The sequence below is a fragment of the Haemaphysalis longicornis genome, unplaced genomic scaffold, assembly GCF_048455015.1.
Source record: "Haemaphysalis longicornis isolate Haplotype H1 unplaced genomic scaffold, Haemaphysalis longicornis Haplotype H1 scaffold_4, whole genome shotgun sequence".
Lineage (NCBI taxonomy): Eukaryota > Metazoa > Arthropoda > Arachnida > Ixodida > Ixodidae > Haemaphysalis > Haemaphysalis longicornis.
The window spans coordinates 181513849-181541672 of NW_027526361.1; the positions used below are offsets into that span (position 1 = coordinate 181513849).

At 46.7% G+C, this 27824-nt stretch overlaps 2 protein-coding genes across 3 annotated transcripts in view; one reads left to right on the forward strand and one right to left on the reverse strand.

Annotated features, from left to right (window-relative positions):
- The window catches only part of Oaf (BRICHOS-like domain-containing protein out at first), a 45796-nt gene extending 37691 nt beyond the window's left edge, over nucleotides 1-8105 (reverse strand). The window contains exon 1 of one of the 2 annotated variants that reach the window (XM_077707934.1): nucleotides 7744-8105. In XM_077707934.1, coding sequence (XP_077564060.1) covers nucleotides 7744-7944 — 201 coding nt within the window. In that variant the 5' untranslated portion in view covers nucleotides 7945-8105. The remainder of the gene's footprint in view (nucleotides 1-7743) is intronic. The other variant, XM_077707935.1, reaches the window with a different exon arrangement.
- A 256-nt stretch (nucleotides 8106-8361) lies between these two features.
- Nucleotides 8362-27824, forward strand: part of LOC144179543 (uncharacterized) — a 46421-nt gene continuing 26958 nt past the window's right edge. Inside the window, exons 1-3 of the mRNA XM_077707933.1 lie at nucleotides 8362-9071; nucleotides 20056-20238; nucleotides 24924-25038. Coding sequence (XP_077564059.1) covers nucleotides 8569-9071; nucleotides 20056-20238; nucleotides 24924-25038 — 801 coding nt within the window. The 5' untranslated portion in view covers nucleotides 8362-8568. The remainder of the gene's footprint in view (nucleotides 9072-20055; nucleotides 20239-24923; nucleotides 25039-27824) is intronic.

Consider the following 27824-nt stretch of genomic DNA (forward strand, 5'->3'; position numbering starts at 1 on the left):
TCTGTTCTTCAACTCTTCTGCGCTTTTTAACTTCCAAGAGCTCTATCGTAGTCATGGAAGATGCTTGCTTACACGAAAAGAGGCAAACAATGTGGGAAAACTTTCAGAATCTGCGCTACAGTGACGTGTTACAGGCCAGCACTGAAAATCAGTCTGTTCGCTGCACGTGACCCAAATCAGTCGAACAGATTTAGGGGAAATCCCCCAAGGTGGAGTAAGTTTCTGCGAAGGACCTGTCCTTCACTTCAAGTTGTTGATCAATTCACTCTCGCCCTACAAACAGTTAGCCTCCGGGTTAGCTCAGTTGGTAGAGCGACTGCTCCGGTCAAGCGGTGGTCCCGGGTTCGAATCCTGGACCAGGATGAATTTTTCTTCAACTGCGAAGTTTCTGAGAAAGCTGTATAGCTTTCCTTTGTAGCCGTATGGCTGCTCTCAGGTGGACGTCAAACCTTCCTTCGTGACCCAATCAAAAACAACCAGACATCCCACTGCAGTCGGACAGTCATGTTTCGTGCCGGTGGTTTGAGCTGGCAGCCGCCAAGCGCGCGAACAATATTCTGTGCCGTCATTGCAAAATCGCTCAAAAGTGGCCGGGGGATCCCCACTGCTTCACAATGCTGCGAACCATGCGTTGGCTTTGTTTATTTATGTTTTTGCTATTACCGCCCGGTTGGGCTGGGCTGTGCTATTTGTGTCCTGAGTGAAGCCATGTTCCCTTCCTTCTTTCTCATGCCGCACAGATTATCTCATTTGATAGGAAGAGTGTTTCGGCCTAATTTCACTAGCCCAGAGTAGTATTCTTTCATCTGCAGTGTTCTCGATGTAAATCGACGGCTTGAGAAACACCCACGTTGAAAGATAAATGCCCGCAGAGCAGACACCACGGCATTCTTTTCGCCGACACTCGCCTGCTTCTTCACCGCCTGTGTAGTTTTTGAGCAGTTAGGGGAGCACAAGTTTGCTCCAATAAACGTGTTTTTTCTTCAAGCCAACTGTGTCATCTTTGGCTTCATTACAAAATGCATTCTTTTATATCTCAATTATTTGTTCGAACTTTGCAACAACATCGGTATCGCTGTAGTCGGGACACAGCACTCTGGCCCCTTCAACGGTGACGTCACCTCCTGCGAACGGGTGAAGCCAGGAGGACGGGCTTTCGCTGCGTCGTCTCTCATGCACGAACGCTGGCAGGCCTCCTGTGGCAATCCATCATGCTGCCCAGCAGGGACCCCTTGACAAAGCAGCTCGTTAACTTTCGGTCTTTGCAAAAAAACACCAGTACTGTGTGCACGTCGACTGAGACATGCACACTCCTGTCTCCAACAAGGACTCAAGAACCCCACCGTGAATGTGAACAAACCGAAACCACGAGTTACTGTCCCGTGAAGCTACTTCACTGCTTCCAGGCGTTAGAATTTTCAAAGTACAATCAAAGTACCCCAAAAATGTTAAACGTAACCTAATGTGAAGTCAGTGCACATTTCAACATGAATGAAATGAGTGGCATGATGCAGTGCAAAGGGTGCAGTTTTCAAGCCCACTGACGAAAAGAGAATGCGCACCTAAATGATGGCCTGGACGAAGGGAGTAGCAAGAGGGCGTCCTGATTAGGCATTTCAAAATTAAAATTTGGGGGGTGTAAAGCACCTGGGTGTCTATGAGGACAGCCATAATGGAAGGCTCCGGATTAATTTTGCCCACCTGGGGATCTTTTAACGCGTGCCCAAATCTTGATACGCGGGCGTTTTTAACTGCATCTGAAGAGCAACAACCACAACCGGGACCAAACCCCCGTCCTTGGACTCGGCACCACAACGCCTTAGCCACTGCAACAGGCCTGCTTAGACATTTGGTGCCAACCATAATTACAAGATGACCTCAAGCACATCTATTCAGGCCCAGAGCTACCTACAACTACCAAGCACAGCCAAAGTGTGTTCTTTTGTTGCTGAAATATATACCGATTCAATTACTCATGAGACCAGGGACTTCAAACAACGTCCCACCGTTGTTGGTGTGCTCTTTGAAAAGACGTTGGAGGTAAAACAAAGTTTTCCCGTATGGATTCATCAGCTTTTGTCCAGGAGAAACAGAGCGCCATTTCCTGGGGTTGACCAATAAAGTACAAATATCTCAACAAATTTTGATATGCCATCACAAATTCTGAGCCATGGGGTGGTATTTTACTGCAGCAACAGTAAAAGCAAGCCCCCAAAACTTGCTGAATGCATTCTTATGCACTCGTAATGTAAAAACAAAATGTGTTTTGAAAATTTGTGACATCACAAATAGTGATGTCACAAACGTCTTTATTTTCACCATTTTCTCTTTCTACCAAAGCGCAGCAGCAGACTGTGTATTTGTCATTGGATAGCACTGATCATTGATGCAAGATTTCAGCCTTACACCAGACATAACTGAGCGAATCTGTGCGCCAAGAAACTGACAAAGGACCAGACAGCGAAGAAACAGTGCACAAAATGGGAGTGGGCAGTTTACAGGCAGCAAATCAAGCGACAGGACATTCGTCTCGCTGTTATTGACGTCAGAGCAGACTCACCAGCCCAAAACTTCCTTCCTTACCGCACTGCCGCGACTTGAGATCAGCTCCCAGCAAAGCTTTAACAACACTGCCGGTAAAAACTGTTTTGGTGCTCTTTGTGGGCCGACTTAAGAGTGGGCCAACTTCAGTATAGACGTAACAGGCACGCAGGCTTTAATTTCATCACTGTAGCATTGTCATAACCATTTGGCCCTATTCACTACACCAGTTTAATATCCACACAAATCCCGCAAAGGTGCCTCACACACCTTTCATTGCAAGACGTTGGGCCAAGTCCCCATGCGTCTACCCTGCCTGTCTACCTGATCCCAAGGCACAACTGAAATAATCCCACCAAAGTAGGCACCGATTGACCATGGATCTACATTGCAAACCTAAGACTGAGGGTCAAGGTGCTCACTATGACTGCCCAGCCAGTTATCTTTGGTGGGAAACCCGCCGCAGTGGCTCAGTGGCTAAGGCATTGCGCTGCTGAGCATTAGGTCGCGGGTTCGATTCCCGACTGGGCAGCCGCTTTTCTGATGGAGGCGAAAAGCAAAAACACCCGTATGTACGAGATTTCAGTGCACGTTAAAGATCCCCAGGTGGTCGGAATTAATCTGGAGCCCTCCACTACGACACGCCTCATCGCCTGCGTTGCGTCGGTGCGTTAAACCCTACAATCAATCAATCAATCTTTGGTGGGAAGCCCCCAAAGTGTTTGGCCCTCAATGCAGAATGTACACTTTCAAAGGAAGCAAAAATGTAAGCGCTGCATACGACAGGCTATTATTCTCCAGGAAAAGATGCCAACGAGACTTGTTACGGAAAGACGCCACTTCAGGAGCCCTCAATGCACGGTGTACACAGAGTCAAGTGTAAAAAAGCCTGCACTCGGAGACTTGTTCCGGAAAGACGCCACTTCAGGAACCCTTACTGCACGGTGTACACAGAGTCAAGTGTAAAAAAGCCTGCACTCTGCTTTGTCCAGAGTTACCCACCAAAGGGACCTGCCCTGAATGTGGCCCCGGCATCAGTGAAGCGCACTGTGCATTGGGTAGGACTTCCTCGCGTTTCCTGATGCAAGTCGGAGAATGCGAACCAAGCTGCCTTCATCCCATACCTCTGCGACAGGCAACCTCGGAGAAAGTCTCGTGCCACTGCAGCACTGCCTCCCTTTCATTCTGATACCACGTCGAAGCAAAGTAGACCCTAACCCGCGAGACAGAGGTGGCAGCAAAAGGAGTCCATGGGCTTTGCAAGTTGGGACGTAGAAGGTGCGTTGATGTAGCTGGCTCAAGCACAGCCCCATCCACGGCACAAACCCACTCTAAACTAGCAGTACAAAGTGCTAAAGGCAACCGAGCACACTGGTTCCTGGGCAGACAGCTGTGGGCATGTGTGGCAATTGAACTGGCCGATTGACAAGGTGCTCACCTTGCCAAGTAGGCACCGTCACTGGACTTTAAAGTCACGCACAACCACGGTAACGTCCGGGGTGCCGCAAGGCTCAGTTCTCGGATCTCTCATTTTTAATCTATATTAATGAATTACCGTCAGGCATCTCCACCCCCATTCGGCCTTTCGCAGACGACTGTGTTCTCTACAGAAACATTTCTAGTAAAAATGATCAGCTCCTTCTCCAAAAAGACCTAACCCACTTAGAAGATTGGTGCTCGCTATGAATGATGAAACCAAACATTCCAAATGTAAATTTATGCACATCACCTGGAAACACCCTCCCCTTAGCTTTACATAATCGGTTACCTCAACCGACTTATCACGGGTGGAAACCTACCGGTACCTCGGTGTCCTTTTAAACAGCAAACTAACCTGGTCAGACCACACCCAAAAACTTGTACCCGATGCCTCTAAAATCCTCAGGTACATCTGAAGATCACTATCATGCTCACCTGCTAGAATCCGCCAGTTGGCATACACCACCTTAGTACGCGCTAAGCTTGACTACGCTTCAGCAATTTCGAACCCCCATCAAACGTAGTTGATAAATTCCCTTGAATCTACCCAAAATTGCGCAGCCCATTTTATTTTTTCGACATACGGCTTTCCTTCGAGCATCTCAGCTATAAAGTCGTCCCTCGGTCTCCCCACACTTGTTTCTAGGTGGAAAATTGCAAGGCTCTGTCTTTTTCATAAACTATATTATACATTTCCCGACATACACACGTCATCGTTGCTACCTCCATTGCGCACCTCACACCGCCTACATAACTCAATGAGCATGCGGCGTCTGCATGGTTTCACAAATGCATTCAACAAACCATTTCTTCCTATTGCCATAGAGGAGTGGAATAAACTGTCTGAATCTACAGCAACTGAATGCGCCCCTAATAAATTCAAGATGTCATTAACAGTACACGTGTACAACTAGACCCCATGACCTAACAGAGTGTACTACAGTCGACTTCACTTATAACGATACCGTTTATAACACTATATCGGATATAACGATGAACAGCTATGGCACCGTCCGCTTTTGTATGCTTTCCATGGGAAAATAAACCGCTTATTACAATGCGCCAGTGCCGCGATATCGGATATAACAATTGAATCGGGTTACAGCAAGCATCAAAAATGCAAGGTGCCGCCGGCTCTCGACGCCAACCAAGCCGATATCATGCGCAACGATGCGCCTCGCATCGAGGAAGTGAGAGGAGGAGGGGAACAGTTCTTCCAAATACCCCTTCTGATGCCGCCGCTTTGTCCCCGTGCCTCCTGCTACTTTGAATTTGACTGGGTGCCTCTTCAATTACCTCCATTTTTCCACGGATCAGACGTCAGGGACGGCGTTTTGGAAACGTCTGCGTGCCTCACTGAAAAGGCGATCGTTGCGCGGATACGTGCTGCGGACAGCGGTGGCAGTGACAACTCTGACGACGCGGTTGCACAGCCTACTCAGGTAGGACCTTCGCAGGAGGCCCAATGCATGATAGTTCCTCAGGGACTTCGTTTCCACCAATGACCCTTCGCTCAGCTAGGTGAAGCACCTATAGATGCTCTTGAAAAAGATGTGCGCCAGCTTCATGTGCAGCAAACACAGCTGAGACCGAGCATGGCTTCTTTTCCACAAATAGGTAGCAGTACAACCTTGCCTGCCTGCAAATAAAAGGTTTTGAGCTCTGCTAAGTCTTTTTATTTAGCAACCCGCATATAACAATCATCGGTTATAACGATGGGATTTTCTTGGCGCTTGGATATTACTATAACTGGACTAGACTGTACAACCAAACCCAGATGTTAGTGTATAGTTTCCATGTATCTTATCTCTTGTTCTCCTTGCTCTTTTTATTCAGTTTTACCCCATGCGCTAATCTGATTCTCGTTGACACATCCTTCTCCTACTGGCACCCCATGTGATGTTTCCTCCAGATTTTCTCTCGCGACTACATGCGCTCAAACTGTTGCAGGGATCACTACAACCCTGTTGTGCGCCAACATTGCTTGCGTACCCTCCGTACTGCTGGCTCACCTTTTTATGGATGATGTTAAATCTGTTGTTGTATTTTTCTCCTTACGTTTTTTAATCCCTTGTTACCCCATGAGGTCAAACAACTGCTGGGATGAGTCGTTTCTTGTTGCTCCCCAAAAACGACTTTACCTGCTTTACATGTTGGCTGATTTTTTTCCTCTTTGGTGAACACCTCCTGTCATGTTTTTCTTTTGTTTCTGCAAACATGTATATTCTGTCATGTTTATCGCTCTCCCCCATTTGTGCAATTTTCTCGATTTATTGCAGGGTTTAACGCGCCGACGAAACGCAGGCGATGAGGCGCGTCGTAGTGGAGGGCTCCGGGTTAATTTTGACCACCTGGGGATCTTTATCGTGCGCCGAAATGTCGAACACGCGGCCGTTTTTGCTTTTCGCCTTCATCAGAAAAGCGGCCGCCGTGGCCGGGAATCGAACTGGGGTCCTCGTGCTCAGCAGTGTGCAATCTTGCTGTTGTTGTGTTATGTAATCTTGTTCCTGCTGTTGTCGTAATTATGTAGTCATGTTATTGCTGTCATGTTTTCCCCTTAGTCATCATGACCATCGCAAGCCCTTGTTTCTGCCCCCCCCCCTCCTTATGTAAGGTGGGTGCAGTCCAAGCCAGGGCCCTTAATGGTACATAAATGATGCCCATCATCATCTCAACACACAGAACAGCAGGGCACTGCACTTGTAAATCTCAATTCTACCCCCCCAAAGAAAGCCCTGCTAGTGACGCATGCCAAAACTCGCCGTTTGCAAGGAGAACCATGCTCGCCAGGGGCCACCACGGTGTTTGATGGCAATACTAAACTAAGGGATTCCCCAATTTTGTCATTTCTGCTGAGTAGCAGCAGTGGCACACAACAACTGCCCTAGAAGTGCTGCGCGTCATAGCGTTAGCCTAGACAGCAAAGAATTCCCGGACTGTGGCGGGAAGCTAACCTTTACGGCTTTTTCTGGTGGTTATCAGCTTCATTTAACTGAACAGTCCGAAGATATCGTCTTCCCCATCTCCTGCGAGTATTCCAAGCGAAAATAGGCATGTTTCCAGCTGTTGCTGAGTGCAGACGCGCTTCTGCCATTGGAGTTACTCGCACACAGGTTTGCTTTCTAAAATACTCTACCCTACAAAATTTATGCGACGGGAGTTCACATACAGGGCTATTTGCGAATGGGAAATGAAACCAAACCAACAAAAAGCGAACACATAAACCCCCGAAAACTGAAAACTAAACTCGCCAACCAAATAAGGATTGCTATAATGACATATATACAGAAACAAGAAAACAAACGCCGCGCCTTAACTAGCGCCCTGCGAATCAGGTAGCTACGACGTCCCTTCTCCAGTACTATGCCATACATTCTAAATGGTTTCAGCTTCCATCCAGACGCTGCCATAGCCAGAGTTACGTCCGAGCATCTGTAATCATCGGTCGTAATTAACAAGTGCCAGTAACTCTGGCTTAATCGTCACTAAAGCGGGTCGCTAAGAATCAACTCACTGCGAGTTGTGAAACGGGCGTCATTTGGCTCCAGCCAGGCGGCATTTGTGCTAGAGAGTTTGGACGCAACCCCAGAAAATCATTTTAGTTGCATCTGGACGCAGCGCTAGCCACAGCCAATCTTGGAAGGGGCTCAGAGCGGAATAAGGAGCGCACATCATGCCATGGCGCGAAGGCTGACATCGAATATGTGAGCCGACTCGACTGACCGCGCGGAAGTCGATGAGCTGCGTGACGTGCGTGCCGTCGGCTCTCTGGAACTCGAGCGTGATGGTCTCGTCGCTGGTGTTCGCCAGCAGCCGCTCGCGGAGCAGGTCGCCGCCCGCGTTGCGCACGTTGATGACCAGCTGCGCCGGCGCCGTCCGCACCAGGCACGCCCAGATCAGGGCTGCGGCAGCGGGGCCCAGCATTCTGCCTGGCCTGGCCGCCGCTACCGCCGCTTCACCACTACTACGCGCTGCATAACCGCTCACGACCGCACCACCAGACACCCTACGGTGCACAGTCACCGTACTCGTCGAAACTAACTTTTCCCCTCATACTCTAGCGGATTCGGCTCGGCCCTCGACTTGACCAGAGTTGGATTCATACCGGCTTGACTAGTGGCTTCTTTACTCACACTTTATGTAGACCACCGTTATAAAAATAAATGTTATTAGCAGAGTAACTCTGGTTATTAGAGTACGTACCAACCAAAAGTATTTATATGCCATTTTATTTTAGAAAAAGTGTGAGAGACAGGTGGGTGCATTGCCACCGCGTTTCGAAACTATCTGATACTTGCGGCGCTTGTGGCGGCTACTGTTGCTTCTGTGTTGCCAGCACTTTCGCGAGTGACGCAACAAGTTGGTCTCCGCAGTCTCCGCGCCATCTGCGCTGCTGCTGCTGCTGCTTGTTTGTGGGCACTCGCCTTCGGCAGCAGTAACGCCTGCGGAAGTTCATGGCCGCCCTGTATTGAGTCATGTTGAGTCTTGGGCGAGCAATGTAGCGCTGTGTTTGTGGCCCTAAGTGTCGGTAAAAAGCGGGCGGCCAAGATGGTGAGCGGAGAGCCGATCGAGGACCTGCGCTACCTGTTCGACGCGCTCTGCGTGAGTGGTGCTGACGACGGATACGAGTCGTCCGATCGCGAAGATGACGACGACTGCTCGAGTCCGGCGGTGCGGCGCCGGGGGCCAGTGCGGCGGGAGAGCGTGCCGCGGCTGTGTCCGTACGGGAGCGGCGGCGGCTGGCGGACGCCGTCCCCGGACTTATGGCCCTCGTCGGTCGACTCGGCCGTGTCGCTGTCCTCGCCGACGTCGAGCGAGGCGTCGCCCAGTCCCCCGAGCAGCGGCGCTGAACAGGACGACGACGACCCGGACCGGGAGGCCAAAGTGAACCGTATCCTGCGCTACCTGCTTGACCTCGACCAACAGCCGTCTCAGCTGCAAACCAAGCAGCGGCCCGAGTTGCCGGCCGCCGAGCTGCCCGTGGTCGTCGAGGCGCTCAACAACAAGGCCTCGTCTCGCTTCAGAAAGATCCTGCCCCGCGTCCAGGACAGGTAGTCTCATTTCCGTCCCGTGCTTTTATTCGCCGGGCATCGTACTGTGGGCGCGATCGTCGTCTCGCCCTTATCTGCCCCGAACCGGTGGCCGCGCTGTTACTACGCAGCGCCACGAGCGAGGCCTTCGAACGATTCCCGGAAACGGCGAAGCGCGCTCGTCCGCCCCGAGCAGTGCGCGCTCGGGTTTGTAAACACCGGCTGGGTCGCGACCGCGCGTGCCGTGGTCGAGCCCTCCGCTGGGACGCGCTCTTCCGAGCGCTCGCCTGCTCGCGCGCCGTGGGTCGGCGATTTCCGTTCGATCCTTCGCTTCGACACTACTAGCCCGAGCGCGTTGGCGGTTGGTGCAAGGAAAGTGCGCGCCCCCTCGCTTCAAAATAGTTGAAACAAAGGCGCACGCGAATTTCGCTTTGCCGAAGTACTTGGAGGTGTTACGGGTGTAATGGTAGAGGACATGGGCGATAATGCTCGCAGCTAGCGAACTAACGGGAGGCACAAAAACGCGAGAACCTGTGCCACCTGAAGGAAATTCAAGAAATGTAAACTAAGACCGAATTCAGTACCAAATAGGAAGACTAGGAGGGGGCAGAAATACCTCTTGCACGAATAGGACTCGGTTTCAAAACAGTATCTTAAGGACTACAAATTGTGGGAAAATAAATCGCGATAAATGAAAGTGGTCAGCTTAAATCTCACTCGATTCAGGATGACACACAGTAGGCAGCGGTAGCTCAGACTGTGGCTGATGATGGTGCTGTGGTGAATTGAGGTGACTGGTGAACATCCACTGCGATGTGCCTTTCAAAGACAAACTGCCCCCCCATATATCTTAAAGGAGCACTGACACCAATTTTCGGCGTTAATATTATTGCACAGTTCGCTTCCTTCACTCAACAGAATACCCTGGCTGAAATATGAGCGGCCTGCGACGCGAAGAACGTAGTTCAATTGGATCGCATTTATCGCGCCGACGGAGCAGCGCGCAGAGCAGCACTCAGCAAATGGACATCAGCGTGACATCACTCCAGGAGAAGAAAAAGAAGTGACGCGACAGCGCTCGCCAAAAACTCGTGACGTCACTTCACGCGCGCGGCCCCGCGAGCGGCGAGAGGGCGCAGCCCTCTCTCAAGCGGGGGCCGGTGACGTCCGCACAAAGCGGTGAGGTCAAACCGGGAGGCTGTCATATGCGCCGTTCGGGATGAAAGCGCGGGAATTTGAAACAAACGATTTTCAGGCCGTTCAATGTAATTAAATATCGCGCGCTGAAGTATTTGAAGTGCTGTTTCAGGTTCGCCAGACCATTAAGCATCGATAAAATCAATAAAAGTGTAACATAAAATTTTCGTGTCAGTGCTCCTTTAAGCAACTTTTTCGTAACCCCACACGATGTGCCTCACCATTTTGAAACCCATCATCCCCCCACAATTAGGATAGCTGCTTGCAGGCTCATTTTGACGGGCCATGAAGTGCTCTGATACTTCGGGACGTGGCAGCAACTTACGGGCAGTTATCGCCAATCTCTTGTTGCTGCATATTGCCTACACTGAGGCAGTGTGCAAGCTGTGGCACTCAGGAGACGAGAGAGAAGTGACTTTATTAACAGAAGGTGCTCTAAGTTCGCGGCTCCGGGTGTGGAGCTGAGGGCCGTCTCGGCCCATTCGGTCAGCGGTCGCTGGCTTTGAGCGCTTGGGTAAACAAAATACATGCAGGCGACAAAGAATGGCTGAAGTTGCACAAACGTCTTTACAGTGTAGCTTTTGTGCTTGTGAAAAAAATCTCTGGCCATCTCTACTAACGTGAACCCTGGTGAGGGGCGAAGCATGCAGTGTATAAGTGGTCAAAACCGTTGGGAAGGAGAGTCGTACGGCTTTGCTGAAAAGTCTGTTGTCTTTGAAGCACGAAGGTCACTTGCACAAGATGTAAACTATTGTCCCAGTGTTTTAGTACCTGACTACATGAGACGCCAACACCCCAGCCCCTAACCCTTTGAGGGTCGAATTTTTTTTGCCAAATGTGACCCCCCAGGGTGGATTTTTATTTAAATTCTTTGAGTTTTTGAGAAAAAATTATCGTAATTTTTTTATGGTGACCATAAAGTGACAAAAAAATCGTTTGTGTTGTTACCTACATGTGGTTTATTCATGAGCAACACAAGAAAAATTCTAAATAAAAACGAGGGAGTAACAAGCCGGCACCTTTTGAGTGAATCGAAATCAGATAGACATGAGTTTCGCGGGCTCAAAAAGTGGGAAGCGCCTGGAGGACGATACCGAAACCAGCCGCAGCGTGCGCGCGGCCGGATGCGTGAGTGATAGACGGCGCGCCGCACCTATAAAATACAAAAAAAAAAGGAGAAAAGAGCCTTATCAGTTTCGCAGGCGCAAGAAGCGAGAGGCGCCCGGTGGGTGATACCCAGCGCGCCCCTTCATTACCGGATGCGCAAGTGATAGCCGGCGCACCGCTGAAGTAAATCTTAAAAAAAATAAGAGCCATCGGCGCAAAAAAATAATTTGACGTATTTTCGCAGTGTGGCAGGGCATGCCAAACAAGAGAAGTTGGCGAAAAAGGCACGCTTTTTAAACATACGAGTGATGACGTACATATACGTTATTGACCATTTTGAAGGTATTTGCAGAGGGTGTACATGCACGTCCGTGACCCTGAAAGGGCTAAGGGGCTTAGCCCCGAAAATGTGGGGTTGGAGCGCTCGCATCAACATTCCACACTGACGTAGTCATGCAGGTTATAAAATAAGTCCTCCAATTTTCTTGAAAAAGAAGAAGAACCAGTTACTCGGAGACTGCTTTTGCTCCCAGAGGCCACCGAGTGCAACTTTAACTTGTTGCTTGTTTGCTCGTTGATGAAGAATGAACTTTTTGTGCAGGGTGTCTAGCCACAGGAAAAACAGGGAAAAGTCGGGAAATTGTCAAGGAATTTTGCAATCAAGTACAGTCGAGTCCACTTATAACAATATTGAGATGCCGTGAAAATATCATTGTTATTACCTATTATTGTTATAAGCGGGTTATGCTGAAAATAACACAGAAAACGTGACAAACAAGAGCATTTAATGAGGGGAACATGATAAACAAGAGCACTTAATGAGGGGGAAGTTGCTTAAACTTTTCACTTTTTAGCAGGTAGAAAACCGTAAGCAGTCAGCTTCGACTGCTTACTGACATCTTTTGACATCTTTTTGCAAAGCGTCCAACTGCTGCGCGTGGCCGAGCGGAAGGTTTTTAGCAAACACAAAATCGCGCAGGGAGTCGATCATTTGCAACGCTTCCTGATGCGACACAACCTGCATGGGTTCCGGTTCCTCCTCGTCGTCACTGCTGTCGTCTTCCGCGCCGGTGACCGCAGCGACGATCGCCTCGTCGGGGAGGTCCTCATTTGTTGCTACTGCGTCGTCTGCGAGCCTCTTCGGCGCGCACTCGCCGCGGCGAGGCCAAGTGCGCTATCGCCTGGCCGCCGCGCGTATGCTCTCATGCCCTTTTGCGTAATAGGCGGGGTTGGGGTGGCATTGTCGCAGCGTTTTTGCATTTTTGTTTCGTTCAGGGTTGGTTCCAGTGCCCACATTTAATTGTTATAACCGATATTGCACCATGACAGCATTGTTATAAGCGGTTTATTTTGCCATAGAATACAATGAAAAGCTGACGGTGCCGCGGCTGCCCATTGTTATATCCGATATATTGTTAAAACCGGTATTGTTATAAGTGGACTCGACTGTATTACCAGTCAGGGAAAACGCCTGCCCACACAGTTTTATAATAGGGGAAACCAGTGTTGGAGGCCCCCTCGAAGTTACTGCACGCTACACGTTCGCACGTGATGAAAGCATGAACTGCAGGAAACGTTTTCTGGTTTTTGTGCAAGCGAACACTCGCCGCGCATGCCAGAGGAGCGCTGACGCCGCCGCGGAAACCACCCGCACGGTGCGTGCCGAGTGGCGGGTGGCAGCAGCGGCCGTGGAGTAGCGCGGTAGCTCCAACGACCGCTCTTTAAAATGCTACTGAAGGCATGAACGTGCTTGCTTGTGCCATAAAGGAGCCACTGCAGGCACGAAATTGTCGACGCGGCCGTGAAAATACCGCGCACGAATCGCATGCAAAAACTCGCCGTGCAGTTCACGCAGCTCACAGCTGGCTTAGGTTGCTGGGTGCACTTGCGCTGAGGGGCGATGTAGATGGTGCCTCAATCGCACGTACGACGCACCTTTTTTTTCTAACAGCGAATTTTAAGAGGCAGTGCTTTTTGGGAGCTAATCTTGAAAGCACTTCTTCCTTATGACATCACAAGCCAGAATTACATAATCAAAAAGGAACATGATGTACGGTTTACGCGTCACCATGTATTAGGTGTCAGGTTGCATGTCAAGCCAGGACAATCGATTAAAAAAAAGAGAGAGGTGCTCGCTGAAGCGCAACTTGAAGCTTCTGCCCTGCAAGATGAAGTGAACTCTCTCAAGCCATAACTGAAGGCAAGCAAACCTCAAACGAAACAAACAAACTGAAGTTAGTCAAGGTGAATTTTGAGAATGAGGGCAGATGCAACAAATGTGTTTTTCCCTACGATAGCATGTGTTTTTTTTACGCTTTTTATTTGCTTCATGGACCATTTCCACAAAATGGTGCCTGTTGTATCGGTCAGGGAATTTCAACTAAAATGGTCATGGGAAGACCTGGAAAAGTCAGGGGAAATGAATTAGGCAATTTGCTGGACACCCTGACCGTGATTGAATTTTCACTTATTTCACAAATTGCCTTCAGATGTTCAACAATGGGCTGTGCAAGAAACTTGTGAGGCAAAATGCAAGTGGTTTGAGAACAGCAGTAAAAGGGAGATATGAGCGAGCCGGTACGGTTGCATGATTGAAGGAGGCGCGAAAGTAGTGACAAAACACCGAGAAACAAGTGGGTATCGTTTATTCCTCATTGAAGGCAGCATTAAACGTAGGCTATTTTCTCTTCAGAAGCAGGGAGTGGAAGGAAACTTACTTTCAAAGCCTGGCATGTGATAATCATGTGAAGTCTTAAGTGGGTGTTGCAAATCCGCCAGGCTAGAATGGGCATTTATTTTCTCCATTGCTGCCACATACGTCTGTTATAGGTTTCGACTTTTTCTTTTCGTTGAGAGTGCCGAGCATGCAGTTGAAAGAAGGCTTGGAGAATGCTTGCCAATGCCTCACTTACGTATTAGCCACACAATAAATGTATGGCTTTTCTTGCTTTGTGGTATAAGTCCTTCAGTACTGGTTTTTAAGGAGAAAATCAAGTACATTCAGCTCCAACTTCGCAACAAATCAAAGCGAAATTTGAATGAGAATTTAGCAAAAAATCTAGTTTATTCAGTCATGGCGGCTCGAGAAAGTGCTGCTTTCGTCGCACATCAGCAGCTTTCGATTATCTGTATCTCGAGAATGCCAGCGTCGCCCACCATTGCCATTGGTGCCATTGCCATTACCGCCATTGCCATTTGCCATGGCATCCCCTGCAGTTTCATGCTTTGGCGCCTGTTTCAAGCGTTTCTACTAGACATTCAAAAAGTGTCAAAAGCATTTTTCTCCATTTGTACTTCTCAGCACTTTTTACGTCTTGTGCAACATGTTTCAACACATTTCAAGTACTTCCAATGGTCCGAGTTGGATGGCATTTTGCACACAGTCTCTTCAAAGTGTGTAGAATGTCGATATCTATTTGCATTTTCAAAACCTGTGCTGCATTTATTGGCAAAAATTTTAAATGTTGTTCCTGAATTTCTTTTTACAAATATAGGAATTACGTGAATAAATTTTACGTAGTTTTCGACTTACTACCTTGATTGATTGATTGATTATGGGGTTTAACGTGCCGATGCTACTCAGGCGATGGGGTGCGCCTTGGTGGAGGGCTCCGGATTAATTTTGACCACCTTTAGCATGCGCCGAAATCTTGTGCACACGGGCGTTCTAGCTTTTTGGCTCCATCAGGCCGGGAATCGAATCCGCATCCTCGTGCTCAGCAGCACAGTGCCTTAGCCAATGAGCCACCACGGTGGGTGACTTACTATCTTACCTAGGCAGCAAAATAAGATATTTCAGGCTGCTCTAAACAAAGATTTACTTTGAAAAAAGATGCGCATGAACAGCCCTATATTTTACTTTTGAGGGCTGTCTCACACAGAAATGAATAAAGCTGCATAAAAACTACGAACATATTTCGAATCAGCATTAAAAACTCCATCTGTGACCGAAGTTTCAGACCCTTGGGTGCGATGTTTAAAAAAAAGTGTTTTCGAGGAGTGTCTCGCCTTGAAGCAAAGCTGTATATTGGTTGACTGATTGTGATGCTTAACTCTTTCAGGGCCACGGACGTACATGTACGTCCTCTGCAAATACCTTCAAAATGGTCAATAATGTATATGTACATCATCACTTGTGTGTTTAAAAAGTGCGCCTTTTTCGCCAACTTTTCTAGCCCTGCCACACTGCGAAAATAGGTCAAATTATTTTTTTGCGCCGATGGCTCTTTTTATTTTTTTATGATTTACTTCAGCGGCGCGGCGGCTATCACTTGTGCATCCGGTAATGAAGGGGCGCGCTGGGTATCACCCACCGGGCGCATCTCGCTTCTTGCGCCTGCCACAGACCAAGGGCGCCTGCGAAACTGATGAGGCTCTTTTCTCCTTTTTTTTTTTTCTTTGTATTTTATAAGAGCGGTGCGCCGTCTATCACTTGCGTATCCGGCCGCGCGCGCGGGCGCAGCGGTTGGTTTTGGTATCGTCCTCCGGGCGCTTCCCGCTTTTTGCGCCCGCGAAACTGATGTCTATCTGATTTTTTCTTGTGTTACTGAAAAATAAACCACATGTATGTAACAACACAAGCGGTTTTCTTGTGACTTTATGGTCACCCTAAAGAAATTAGTATTATAATTTTTCCTCGAAATAGGTACATCCGAAAAATTTAAATCAGCAGTAATAAAAATCGACCCTGGGGGGTCGCATTTGGCAAAAAAATTCGACCCTCAAAAGGTTAACGTGCCGACACCGAAAAAGTCCTTTAAAGGAAACCCATGCACTTGCAAGAAAAAAACCGGGTTGGAGAAAAGTTAACAGGATGGATTAAAAAAAAAAAAAAAAAGAGTCTTTCGCTGTAATCTGCTGCTGCTAGAAGCACAGCTGAGGCGACAGTGGGGGCCGTGGCGGTGCAGGCGAAGTTGCAGCTTCTCCTTTACAGTTGCACTTACACATGGGCGCATTTTTTTTTTTTATTCGCAGCACTAAACATCTTATTCATATCGTGGACAAGTTCTGACAGCCAGCCACTTATTGTCTCCCAAGTGGAGCTCTGTTGGTCCACCAATGTATCGGAGATGGTTTTGGAAACAGCACGTTAAAACAGGACCACAAATAAAGAAACCAGACAGGACGAGCGCCGACTGTCGGCTAAGATTTATTCAAAACGAAAAAAACATTTATACATAAAACATTGAATCTGCGTGTGCGCTCTGGTAAGAATCGCATCCAAACACTTATAGAGATAACAGGTGCGTCTAAGTGCTCTCACTCCAGTTCCTTGAAAGGTGCACTGACATCTCATTTGTCGGATCACTGTCGTTCATGTTCCTCACTCTCCTGTCCAACCCCATTCAGATAAAACTGTTCCTCTGTTCCGTCATCCCGGTCCGTTTAGGCGAGAAATTGTAGAGGCGTTCAACGTAATCAGGCCTGGTGAAAAGTGCGTTAGTCAGGCCTCCGTTTGCTTACACGAGAAAGAACTGGCCTTCCTTGTTTGTAGTTAAACGCAGGAGCAAGGGGTAAAAATCCTTCCTGTTATCTCTATCAGTGTTTGGATGTGATTCTTATCGTAACGCATGCGCAGATTCGATGTTTTGTGTGCAAATGTTTCCTTCGTTTTGAATAAATCTCAATTGATTGTCAGCGCTCGTCTTGCCTGGTTCTTTTATTTATTTATTTACATACCCTAAAGGCCCCGAGGGGCATTACATAGGGGGGGAATTCACACAATCAATACTTAGAACGCATACAACAGAAGGGAGAAAAGGGACATCGTGGTGAACTTTAACGATGACATGGCGGGTTTAAAATCGGGTCAAAGTCACCAATATTCAACAGCCACTGTCAACATTGGACAATCGCTTACAATCACCGCAGAATTCTTGAGACTCGAAATAGGCAAAAAAGGGCTTTCTGAAATGAAGCAGGTTCCCTCAATGCCACAATGCATTCCGATAATGCGTTCCATTCTTTGATGGACAATAAAAGGGGGGAAGTTTGATACTTGACTGTTCTTGCAAAGGTGGTTGATCACATTCTTGTGAATTCGTGATCAACACGCGTGGAAATGTGATGCACAGGAAGAGTGTGCGTAGCAGCGAATGTAGAATCACCAAAATATCAAGAGCGAAAAAAATGTGAAAACTTGCGTCTAGTGTCAAGGTTTAAAAGATTGAGTGTGCGTTCTAAAATAAGTGCAATGTCATCTTCGCTTAACAATGTGGGCGAGGCGATTGGTGTGCTGTCGTAGTCGCGACCAAATGGGTGTGATTGCGATGCTAAAATTTTGGCCTTTCTTCAAATCTCAATTTAGCATAGTTGTAATCTTATAAAAGTTGCTAATGTTAGCATTTTTATCATAGGGTGAGTAAATAGTGCAAGATCTTTTACGAAACTCATATAACTCGTTTCACAGCCATTTTCAAACTTGTGGGCCGTTGGAACACTGTGGGAGTGGCGGCAACTTCTTTTTTTTTTAACTGAATGAAGTGAAACTCGGTGTCATTGTGAGTTGCCATAGTGCTAAAATGTGGCATAGTTTGTTTTGAAATGCCTGAATTAGACTGACTGAGAACCATTTTCTGAGGCCATATTGGGTATTAATGAAGAAAAACCCTACCCAATTCATACCATCCATCGCGGAACAAGAATGCAATCGTAGCACTTGAAATTTAGCGTTTGTACACAGGGCACTATGGCCTGAGAATTTTTCTAATCTGGGTTACTGCAACATTCAAATCAGCCGCCGTGATCGCACCCATTGTTATTCCACTGTATGTTCGAGTGTGACCGATAACATAGTTTCGAGAGCATTTGCGAAAACTTCACGAGAGGATCACACATGGGGTAATTGAGAGCGCGTGATAGGGTTGCTTCCTCCATGTATGACTGATTATCTAGTTTTGCAGACTGATAACAGGTTGCTTGCCCGACCCCTTTCCTCTCCAACAGTCGGTGCTATCTACCCTATGCTTAAGTGATGAGTCAATGGTGTACAGGCCACACCAAGTTTTCACACCAAGTCTATTATAATGGGTTTTCACAACAAAGTCCATCACACCAAGTCCATTATATATATGTTTTTCACATCAAGTCCATTATAAAAATCTTCAAGGAATACTTCCTTTCAAAATGTGCTTGCGCTCTAAGCATACACTTTTCACCTTAATTAAGCATTAGCTAAGGTTAGGGCCACATATATACCCAGTTTGGTAAATGGCAAAAAAAAAAAAATTGTGTCACGAAATCACGCTTGCGGTCGCGCTTTACAGGGAAAGCAGGGAAACTAGTTATTTAAACCTCAAAGAAGGTATTTTTTAGTATATCTCAGTGATGTCATTTTTCAAGGTACGTCCCAATTTTTAGTCAGGTGTGTTCACGGACAATATAAGGACTTTAATCTTTAGGTGCATGTGTACCTGTTATATCTGCTGCCTCTACCCAACTTTCTTAGGACAGATTACGTACTAGTGTTTGTACTGAAGAAGGAAAATGCACCGAAAAGAAAAAAAAAAAAGGATGAGGTAAAAGTATAATAATGAGTGAGCAGTAATCAGGATTCTCTTGTGGAAATTTTTTTTTTCTAATTTCTATGACTTGGGCTAGAGTGAACTAGAATAGGCATGGAGGAAAGAAAACCTTTTCTTTCCTCTATGAGAATAGGGGAGTGGCCCGAGCGGGCGGAGACGGCGTTGCTTTCGGCGTGCCGCGCGCCGTCGACCACCGCTAGGGTGGCTAGGGGCGCTGGTGCGCGATCTCGCAGCCGGTCAGCTGCGCCCGCGCTGTCACCGCAGGGCCGCAGCCCTACGGCCGAAACGTAGAACTTGGAAGGCGGTTGGTGCACGTGCGTTCGGTGGAATCGGTGCGGAGGTTCTTACGTGTTTTTCAAAACAGTGAAAGAGTGCATTTCGTCAAGGACCAGCATGTGAGGAAGATGGCGAAAAGCAGGACTGATGCGCACTGTTTTGCCCAGGCTGTCACACCGGCTATCAGGTCTCACCAAAGGCGTCTTTGTTCGCCGCCCCAAGAGACGAAGAGGTTCGAAAAAAGTGAAAGCGCAATTTGCGCCGGCAGGAGAGAGAGAGAAAACTTTTTTTATTGAGCTTTTAGGTACTGGTAAAGCGTGTACTGGTGTACTGCATGTACTGGTAAAGCGCTCTTCCGTCTTTAAGCGGGAACTCGTATACTTGAAGTCATATACAGAGTACCTGTCAGTGTTTTAGTTTAGATTGTATTCCAACACTGTTGGGTTACTTCTTTGCATACAGGCAAAATAAAATAAGTGGAAATATGGATCAGCAGCCTGTTTGCTAGCAGTCCTGTTGGCTGCCAGGCAGCGTACATGACGTCGGTGGAACTTAAAAATGCGCTCGTAAATTAATCCCTTTTATTTGCCTGCATAGACAGTTTATGGGCGAACAAAATACGGAGCTTCTTCGGAGCTACTCAGAACTGCTCTTCTGAGCGCGCAAATGAGAGAGCCGCAATGCTTGGGCACGTCGCCTGCAAAACCGCTTCACCCCGGAAGGGATCGAGTGAGGCTCTTCGATGTGTCTCCGGGAGACAGCAGCTGAGGTTGCAGTGCGTGCGTTTTTTTATACTCTACTGGGGAACAGCAGTTGCAAGTGGCGTGAGGCCAATGCAGTGGGTGCTCTCTGGTGTTTTGTTCTCTCGAGACGCCAAGATGTCTTCTCCTTTTGGTGGACAGGCCCGAGCTCGAGGAGACGTCGATACGGCCCCCGAGCACTCCGCGGCAGGACCAGCAGCGCTGGCCCTTGCGGGAGCAGTTCCACGCCTCGCTGGACAGGAGCCTGCTCAACCGCGCCTGGGTCTCGGTGGCCAAGCTGCGCAAGGAGGGCATGCTCGAGCTGCGCGATGCCAACGGCCGCACGTGAGTCCCAGGGGGCGCTTCGAGGAGGCTTGTAGGGAACGGAAGAGTTTCATGCCAGTTGACACGATAAAGAAATCTTGTACTAGTAGTGTCCATATATATATGATGCAATATACGATACAATAGATACACATATACGATAAGGAAATCTTGCACTAGTGTCAATATATATATATATATATATATATATATATATATATATATATATATATATATATACACAGTTGAACCCCTTTATAAGAGACACGTACCGGGGAGCAGTTTCTGTCTCTTATATCAGATGTCTCTTATAAGCAGGAAACCATTTTTTCACTTATTAATCAGACCCTAGTTCAATGTGGGCACCATATGACTAAAATAAGCTCAAAAGAACGCTACAGCATGTTGCAAAAGATCCATTCTAATTTATGTTTGGCCCCCAGAATTTATGAAACAGTTCCGAATCTTGTTTGCTTCATGACTGTATTTACACTGTATTTTACAACCGATTCTGCAAGCTTTTTTTTCTTTCCTCGTTTGTGGAAGATGAATCGTACATGTTGAGTTCACAAGCCTGATGAATAGGCAGAGCGCACAGCTTCTTCTGTTGTGGGCTCAGGCTATTCATTATGCTTGCAGGACTCAACATCTGCGATGCTTCTTGATTGGGAGCTATGCGAGTGGGAGAACCCGCATGTGCGATCGCACTCCATCCAATAGATGGCAGTAAGCTTCAACCACTTCTGTAAGTTGCATTTCCATTGGCAGGGCTTCTCATCGTCATCTCATAGCTGACTGAATGAACCACTGTGTGTTTGCTGAAGTTATAATAAATAGTGACTGCAGGCCTCTGTCATTCACCTGTGCTTCCAGGATGGAAGCAACTGCAATTAGTGACTGGTGGCACTGCGTCTGAAGTTAAAATGTCTGTTACAAGCGAGATTATTGATTAAAGTTCAAGGATGACTTGTCCCTTATAACCAATCTTCTACATCCGATGTCTGTTATAAAAGAGGTCGATTTAATGGGAAAGATAGGGCAGCCAACCATGTGGGTCAATAGTGTCTCTTATACCCATTTGTCTCTTACATCAGTGTCTCTTATAACGAGGTTCAGCTGTATATATATATATATATATATATATCTGATACAAAATACATATATACGATAAAAAATCTTGTACTAGGGTCCATATCAGTGTTGTAGGCGTTACCGAAAAAAAGTAACTAAATATGTTACTCGTTACTTGCAAATAAAAGGAACGCATTACCGTTACTGATAAAAAGTAACGCACGTTACTGTTGCGTTACTTTTCATTCACGAACTAAAACATTTGCTGTTTCCTGTTTCGACATTTGATATGTGCGTAAGGGCCATAGCTAAAATATGTCCATGCGGAAACTTAATTACCCTCTCTTTTTTAGGGTTTCACCCGAATAGTTACAAGAAAAAACGCGGAAGTGTATATGAAGCTGATTTATAACATGTTGGCACGGAAATTAACAGGCAGGCACGCCCCCCAAAAGTCTCGCTCTCAGAAAACTCCTGCCGAAAATTTGCTCGTCCTGCAGGCCCTTTCGCACCCACCCGTACTGGGTTCCTATCAAATGAATATCGCAGTAGCAGGGGCACATTCCCGTGACTAATCTTCAGGGGTCCAAGCAACCTTTTTTTTACTTTTTTTCAACTTCGTTCGCCTGCTTGCAGTGTAGTCAACCTTAATCGTCTTGCCCCTTCGCTCTGCTTCCGGCCGTATTGTTTTTTTTTTTTTTTTTTTTTGCCGGGGGAAAGTTCTCTCTGTCAAATCTCGCCCATGCCCTCCACGGCGGCCTTGATCTGCACATCACGTGGGTTCGGAGCACTTAAAAAAAATTAAAATTTAATTTTTCCAAGTTCTGCGAAGTAAAGTAACGTAATGTAATTTCGTTACACGTTACTCAAAATAAGTAACGTAAGTACGTTACCCGTTACTTCTCTGGAAAAGTAACGAGTACGTTACTACGTTACCAAAAAAAGTAACGTGTTACTGTTAACGCCGTTACTTGTAACGTGTTACCGCCAACACTGGTTCATATATATATACGATACAATATATACGTATATACGATAAACAAATCTTGTACCAGTGAGCTGCATTAATCGGGCATTCGGTCGTGTATTAGGCAAGAATGTTCCACTTGTTGTTGGCACGGCTCATGAAGCGGCTGGACAGTTGCGTGTGGCTGCGAAAAAAGAACAAAACAAAGCAAAAACAATACAACACAATTGCAAAAGATTATTTGGGGTTGTTTTACTGAATAGAAAAGTGGAGCTCGAAATGGTTTATTTGCCAAGCATTATTTAGAAGCTTCACGCGAGGTGAACAAAAAGGATTGTTACCCTTTGTTGCTGATTTTGACTTCGAGAATGACGAGAAGCCACGTGGCAAGCCAAGCCAAGTAGGCGAGGAACTTTTCTAGCTGTCATGGCGGCACCCACGATGCCACCCAATGGCGGCAACAGGTTTCTTTCTAGTATATATCTGTACGAAACTCTGTGGAAAGAAACCGAAAGGGCTCATTTGCAAACATGCCTTTCTCATGGGGTAGCAGCTACCCCACCCACACTCACTGGACGACTTGTGAGCAGTGCCAGTAGTTGACAAAAGGTTGTTTATGTGCGTGCCTTGCATAAATGATCATTGTTACAGTGGACATACTTCTTGCAATGGTGCACGATCCTTTAGGAGCTAAAAATGACCTTAAAGAGCCGTGCCGAGGCACCTGCTGTGGCTTGTAAAAATATGCTTTGCATTTACTGTATTTTCCTGCTTGTTCTTTAGGCTGTCTGAAATCTAAGGTTGCAGAAATACTGTTAGCGATTACCTTGGTAAGTACCTTGTAGACGACTGACAGTAAGCTGATCGGCCTGTAATTTTTCAAGTCCTTCATGTCACCTTTCTTATGGATTAGGATGATGTTCGCGTTCTTCCAAGATTCCGGTACACTTGCGGTCATTAGGCATTAGGAAACGGTATTACATCTGTTCAAAATGGCATTTCTGGCTGCTCCTAAGCTGCTCCGAAAATGCCTTTCTGGCTGCTCCAAGCCTGCTACAAAAGGCATTTTTGCCTGCTCCCAGGACTGCTCCCAAACCCATCTACCCTGTTCCACCCCTGTATAATAAGCTGCATTTTGTTTTTGCAACCCAATTTAATGTTACTTTGAATTTATTCTGAATTGTAGTTGCTGCACATAGCAGAAAGTGGCGTGCGGTTGTCGCAGGCCATTATCATTATGTTTTTGACTAGAAAAAGCTGCAAATTCTTTGGTTTAACATCCTGAAGTGACATACGGGCTATGAGAAACACCGTAGCGGTGGGCTTCGGATTCATTTAGACCACAGAGCTGTGTCTCTTAATGTGCGCTGACCACACGCAGCGACCACAAAGTGGATTTATTCCACACTAAGTCGCACCGGTGGATGAGACGCACCGACGACTCGCACCTGCTCACGGGATCTCCAAGACCCCGGTGTAGCGGGTGTGGAGAGGGCCTATCCGTGATACACATCCTCATTCAATGCAAGGCACTCGACATTATACGACACTTCCCACAACTGCGCAGACGACATATGCCATTACACCCGTCATACTTTTTAGGAGACGATGCTATGTCTTCTGTTCAGCGCACCTTTAAGCTTCTGTCAGAAGTTCAATTCTTACAGCTCATCTCATACCACCCATAGTTTTACCTTTGGTCCTATACACCCGCCACCTTGTTGATCTTTTAACCGCTCTTGGTCTTCACCCTGGCTCCCGCACTCCAGTCGTAGTCATATTCTTTAATTGATTTTATTTGTTTTCCTTCTAACCAATTTTAGTTCTCACCTATTCATCGAAACACTTTCTTGGCGCTCTTTGTCCTAGTTGGCCTTGTGCCATTACCATTCAAACATCATGGTCAAGACGCACCAACGAAAATTTCAGAAAAAAAAAAAAACGCGACTTCTACATTGGAATACAATCGGTCCACCGTTGACCCCTGTTCCAAGGACAGAGAGAAGCAGGCACGGGGCAAGTGGACTAGCCTGGCAGAAAGTTGAGAAGAAGCAATACAAGTGTAGTGAATTTAATGTAGTGTGTGTCCCAATTTGAGAAGCAAGGTTATCGAAAGCAAATGTTTAGCCAAGTTTAGCCGTTGCCGACCATAGAGTTTCATGCCAATATACACTAGAGGGGAATCTGGCGCCACCGTCTAAAGGAGCCGTGTTTCAGCGAGCGTTCCGCCATGTACCGGGCAGGCACGTTCCACTTGTCCTTTGGCATGGCTCACGAACAGGCGGGAAAGTTGGCCGTGGCTAACAATATTACTTTAGAAGGTTCAATAAATTTGTTTCGTTATTATAAAACTGAACCTCCAGAAGGAATAATTTGTCAGTGATTATGTAGAAGCTTCGCGCACAATGAACAAAAAAAAAATGTCACCCTTTTTTGTTGATTTTGGCTTTGAGACAAAAAAGAAGCCACATGGCTAGCTAAGCCTAGTAGGTGAGGAATGTCGCGACAGATATGAGTATGAAACTCTATGGTTGCCAACACAATTGCCACCCAGCTTTAGTGGAGCAGGGGTGCCTGCACGGCTCGGACTCTGAAGCAGGGTTTGGCTGGTGGGGAGAAGGAGGAGGAGGGTGTCCTGAGGTGTCCTGCCCCCTCCCCCTGTCGGCAGGTACGTGCACGAGGCGGTGGCCAGCGAGAAGCTGGAGCTGGTGTACCGACTGGTGGAGAGGCTGCAGCGCGACCAGCGCCTCAGCGTGCTGGACCTGCAGGATAGCCGCGGCCAGGTGAGCGGGGGGCCGTAGGAAGGCCACGGCTTTTCGATTCCACTATGCCTGGTGGAAGCAAGATTTCGGTGTAGTGGCGTGCATTGTAGTCTGTAGTAGCGTGCAACTCATGTTGCACGCCTCACACTCAGGTACAAGTTTGAGGCGTAGAACCTTAACTTTTTTTTTTTTTTTGCGACCTTGAGGGGGCAGACGGGTCTGTGGGGGCGAAAAATGGTCAAAGAAATCGTTTTCTGAAAAATGGCATTTTCAGCATCCACAGCCATTTTTCTGTCCGTTTGCAATTGTTCTCATCAAAAGAAACCATACTTTACTGTAAAGAAGGAGCATTTTAAAGTGCGCTCTGCAGAGCTCAGTTTCCGCAGAATTCGATGGTCAAACGGCACTTTTTCTTGCAATGCGAAGCTAGCATTTTGCCCTCGGATATCTCGGCACCCAGAGAAAGTACAACTGTAATTTTTTTTTTTTTTTTTTGCTTCTAATACCTAAATGTGTGGAAAATACTTTGTTGGAAAGAAATTTTTCAAGTGGAGGCTTTGTAAAATCATTATTGTGTTCAAATGGCACCACCTGCGGGCTACTTCTGGCAGATTGTGGGAGGAGCGAAGCTCATTGTGCTGTAAAACGACCAGAAAAAGCTAAATGAAAAAAAGTTCTCCCAACATTGTATTCTTTAGTTATCTGTCTACCTAGCCACGTGGTAATCGGCGTTCTGTATGGAGTGGTTATTTCATTTCATTTCATTTCATTTATTCAACCTTAAGGGCCCGAAGGCATTACATAAGGGGGGGCGTACTTCGAAGTTGGAAGTTTCATAGCATGGCAACAAAATGAAGGTACACACTGATTACAAGAAATAAAGAAAGAAAAAGCGAAAAGAACACGCATAGCAAAACATGAAAATACATTATAGGCGATAAATTCTGCGAGCACAGTAAATACACACCTATAAATGCGAGAAGTAAATGTGCTGTTAGGACGTATCATTTGTATCTTGAAAACGGGTTAGTTTATCGCGAAATATTTTGCGGTCTCTGCAAGTAACAATGTTATCTGGTAGCGCAATCTGGTATCTGTTATCTGGTATTTTGCAATTGTGACCCAAAATGATGGCAATTAATCATTAATTTTTTTTCGAAAGATCACCATCTTGCAAAAAATGTAATTGCAGATTTGAAATCAGCACAAGAAACTCCATAATGCTATGCAGTTTCATAAAAATTGTTTAGTGAATAATAAAAAAATAGCTCTAAGATCAGTCTGCCCCCTTGCAGAAATCAGGTTAGGGTTCAGTGAAATCAAGAGCAGCATGCTTTGTTCGAGGATCAGTCACGGACGCGCAAGGCGCCATAGCAGGTAGCCTTGAAGTTGGGTGACTGCATAGTAGTGCTAAATATGAATTTCGCGATGCAGAAACGAAACCGAAACTGATGTAAACTGTTCGTGAATGATCCCGGGGTAAGTAGAACTACCACACAACTTAGAACAACGTGCGCAAAAGCAATAAAACTGCCTAAAACCATAAAGTAGCTTTGCAAACAGGCACTGGCTTGACATTTCCAGCCAATTTCTGGGATTATTAGTCAGAGTGCAAACCTGACGATTGAAAATCGTTTGCTGGTTCATCATTCATGCAGTTATAACAAAAAACAAACGCTGATGCAGAATAATTACGAGTGGCACACATTTTTCGTTGGTAGCAGTGACGCGCGATGACCACACCCCTTTTCCACACCCAGGTGATTCAAACGCGTGTCAAAAATTACGTTTTCGTTGCAAAAATGAAAACAAAACTGAATTTGAAAGTCCATTTTCTGATCTAACTCCAAACAGCTTTACTTGTTCGAGCAGCGCCTGGAACGCTATGAAAAGGTGCTCCCAAAGTATTGTTCAAATTGAACGATTTTGAATAGATGCGGTAAGGAAGGAGTAAAAGGTAGGCCATGAAGGCAAAACCCAATTTTGTTTAATTCGAAAGATTTCGTGTTCTATAGCGCCCCCAGGGCTTGTCCGGAAGCAAACGATGCTTTATTCACTGCGAAATTAATAAACACAAGTTCAAATTTTGATTCTCAAGCCATAACGTGCTTGAACGACGTTTGCAATGACATCATAAGAACAGGTCTTTCAGCTAAACTTGGTGTGGCTCGGAGACTTGCTTACTGTTAGTCAACCTAGATGGTGCCACCACACCGTGGCAAGCCGTTTTCTGCCTTTGGTCTGTTTGTGACTGTATTTAAACCTCGCTTGTTTTTGTTCACGGAGAAAATAATCATTTCGTGAAACATGGTGCTCGCTCGACAAATATGGTCACGTAAGACACCATCGCTTGCTTCAATCGGCCAGTGCCGTATGAGACAACCCCAAAGCCCCGCAGTCCTGTGCATCTAAACCAAGCATAGTGCGCGCAGTACCAACTGCAGTACGCATCGGTACTTCTATGTTTACAGGAGCATTGGTTACTTCCACTGTTTATCCCACCATTCTTGCTGATATAGAAAGAATGTGCCCTATATTTAAGTGCAAATAGCTCGTTCGGCAAGCTTATAAGCCCTGCCTAATTTGCGTTTACTGTGCGTTTCTTTCTTGTCTGTCTGTGGGGAGGCTTTAGAAAATACCCTGACAAGTAAATATCTGAAGGGCTATGCTTTCACATGAATGAAACAGCTTTAAATAGTCTTTGAGCAATGATATGTGATTGCTTCGGCACGCTTTAGCTTGTGTTTATTGGATCTCATCACAATGTGGCCACTGCCTAGTTCGTCTGGGTGGTTATCATATGGGTC